This window comes from Micromesistius poutassou (genome assembly GCF_964030765.1).
Source record: "Micromesistius poutassou genome assembly, chromosome: 17".
Classification (NCBI taxonomy): domain Eukaryota; kingdom Metazoa; phylum Chordata; class Actinopteri; order Gadiformes; family Gadidae; genus Micromesistius; species Micromesistius poutassou.
Window position 1 is genome coordinate 13,116,399 of NC_140287.1, and position 2,304 is coordinate 13,118,702.

The window sequence follows — 2,304 nt, forward strand, 5'->3', positions numbered from 1 at the left end:
TAATTTGGTATAGATGTTGTCTATATGGCTACGGTTTTCGCTACTGAATGAAAGTCCCATTCGAATCGCCTTGCAGTTTGCGTGCACGCGCATGTCTGGCCGCGCGGAAGTGAAATACGAGCAGCATCTCTTACCCCGCCCTGTTGCCCTGAGATGCTGGTTGGCCAATTCATTAAAATACACAAATATTACAAATAATGACACATTTCCACTTTAATCTGAGATGGTGTTTTTCGAGTTTTTGCAATATATGGGTTCAAGCTAATATGTGGCTTATCTGTGGCAGTCTATATATTAATAAATAGTTATTTATGTATGGAAATGTCTATGTTTGGGGATATCTTTCCAGGTAATCCATGATTGATTACTGTTCAGTGTTTTCACTCAATGAAAGTATGCAAGGTTAACTTCCAATAAAGTGGCTTAGCGCTCCTGCACTCTCAGTGTTAATCTCTTCTTATTAAAATCGTTCATAACCTTTACTCAGCTACCACATGATTGAAGGGCAAAGGGCTCACTTCATCAGGAAAAAGAAAATATATAAACAGATAGACAAATAGATAGATAGATAGATAGATAGATAGATAGATAGATAGATAGATAGATAGATAGATAGATAGATAGACAGAGACAGATAGACAGATAGACAGATGGATAGATGGATGGATAGTTAGATATATTGATTTATAAATAGATGAATAGATAGACAGATAGATTGATTAATTGCTTAATAGAGGGATAATTGATACAGCAATTGGTAATTCATAAATTGATTGATGGATAAATTGATTGTTAAAGACAGATGGATGGAGATAGATAGCTAGAAACCCTTAATATTACCACTTAATGTAATTCTTATAGCAGGAGACTTATTTATGGTAGGCACCTGTACGGCTTTTATTCAAAGAAAATAGTTCACTGCAAATCCAGGGGTCTTGTTTATTTATAAATCTATACACATCCATGTATAAACTCCATCTAAGTGTAAACACATACTGGTTGTTGAGGACAACACAGGAACCGCTCAAAAAAACAGAAGGTTTTAGAAGCACTTCCTGTGGACGATGGAGGGCCCAGCCTCATACTCCTGCTTGCTGATCCACATCTGCTGGAAGGTGGCGAGGGAGGGCAGGATGGAGCCTCTGATCCACAAAGAGTACTTCCTCTCTTATCTACCTTTGATGAATGTGGTAAGGGAACTGACCGAATAAAAACTGTCGACATAACAAACTATTACATGAAATACTAACAGATCATGATAATAAGCTACCTTGATCTTCATGGTGGAGGGGGCCAGGGCGGTGATCTCCTTCTGCATGCGGTCGGCGATGCCGGGGTACATGGTGGTGCCCCCCGACAGCGCGTTGTTGGCATACAGGTCCTTGCGGATGTCGATGTCACACATGATGCTGTTGTAGGTGGTCTCATGGACGCCGGCAGACTCCATACCTCAGGGATGCAAACAGCGCGCTCAGTGTTGGGCAAGTTACTTCAAAAGTGTAATGCATTATTTATTACTTGTTACTGTCATTTCAAAATAACTAGTCACATTACAATATTACTGTCTTTGAATTGTAAGGCATTACACTACTTTTACATTACCTTTGCATTACTTTTGCCAAAATAAAAGGAAATATGGATTTGGTGTTCAATAGATCTTCTTGTGTTCAATGCAGGTCATTACACAGCAGGAGGTGATGAGGTGGTATGGCATAATGACTGAGCTAGGCTTAAGGCCAACAAAAGTACAATATAATGGTCGCAGTTATGGCTCATGGTGCAATATATTTTATAATAGAAATACTGTAACTTTAGGTATTCATATTGAAATCAATAGAGCTAGAGCCTACTACTGTACAGTATAATTGATATTTAAAATGTATATTCCTGTAGTTTTGACCTAACCAGATTTATCATGACATGAGCATTACTACTATGAACAAAACAAAGCCAAGACAACAGTTTTGACTCTTCAAATAAAGTGATATGGTCACTTTATTTGAAGAGTCAAAACTGTTGTTATTTAATAATAAATATACAATTTGAGTCAATTACAAAATTCACAATCCGCCAATGTCATTAACAATGTGTTTCCCTGAACAATGAGTGAACTAAAAACCAACAGGTATTGTGTTTTGTCAGCAGATAAAACATTTGACGCTATTGAGAATGAAGAGTCACGTGATTTTTGGGGAGGGGAGGGGAGGGGTTTGAGCCCGTCCGCCATGATGGCATCCACGGCTATCGGCCGGCCGAACTGACGCGGATATTCTCTGATATTATGTAAGCATAAGCACCGCGGAA

The 2,304-nt window shown here is 38.7% G+C and overlaps 1 protein-coding gene across 1 annotated transcript; it reads right to left on the reverse strand.

Moving 5' to 3' along the window:
- Nucleotides 1–1,042: 1,042 nt before the first annotated feature.
- LOC311362287 (actin, alpha skeletal muscle-like) lies at nucleotides 1,043–1,447 on the reverse strand (the record flags this gene model as incomplete). Its single annotated transcript, XM_084482115.1, has 2 exons — nucleotides 1,043–1,108; nucleotides 1,271–1,447. 2 exons carry the CDS (start codon nucleotides 1,445–1,447, stop codon nucleotides 1,043–1,045), a joined length of 243 nt encoding a protein of 80 aa, XP_084338241.1.
- Between the last annotated feature and the right edge of the window lie 857 nt (nucleotides 1,448–2,304).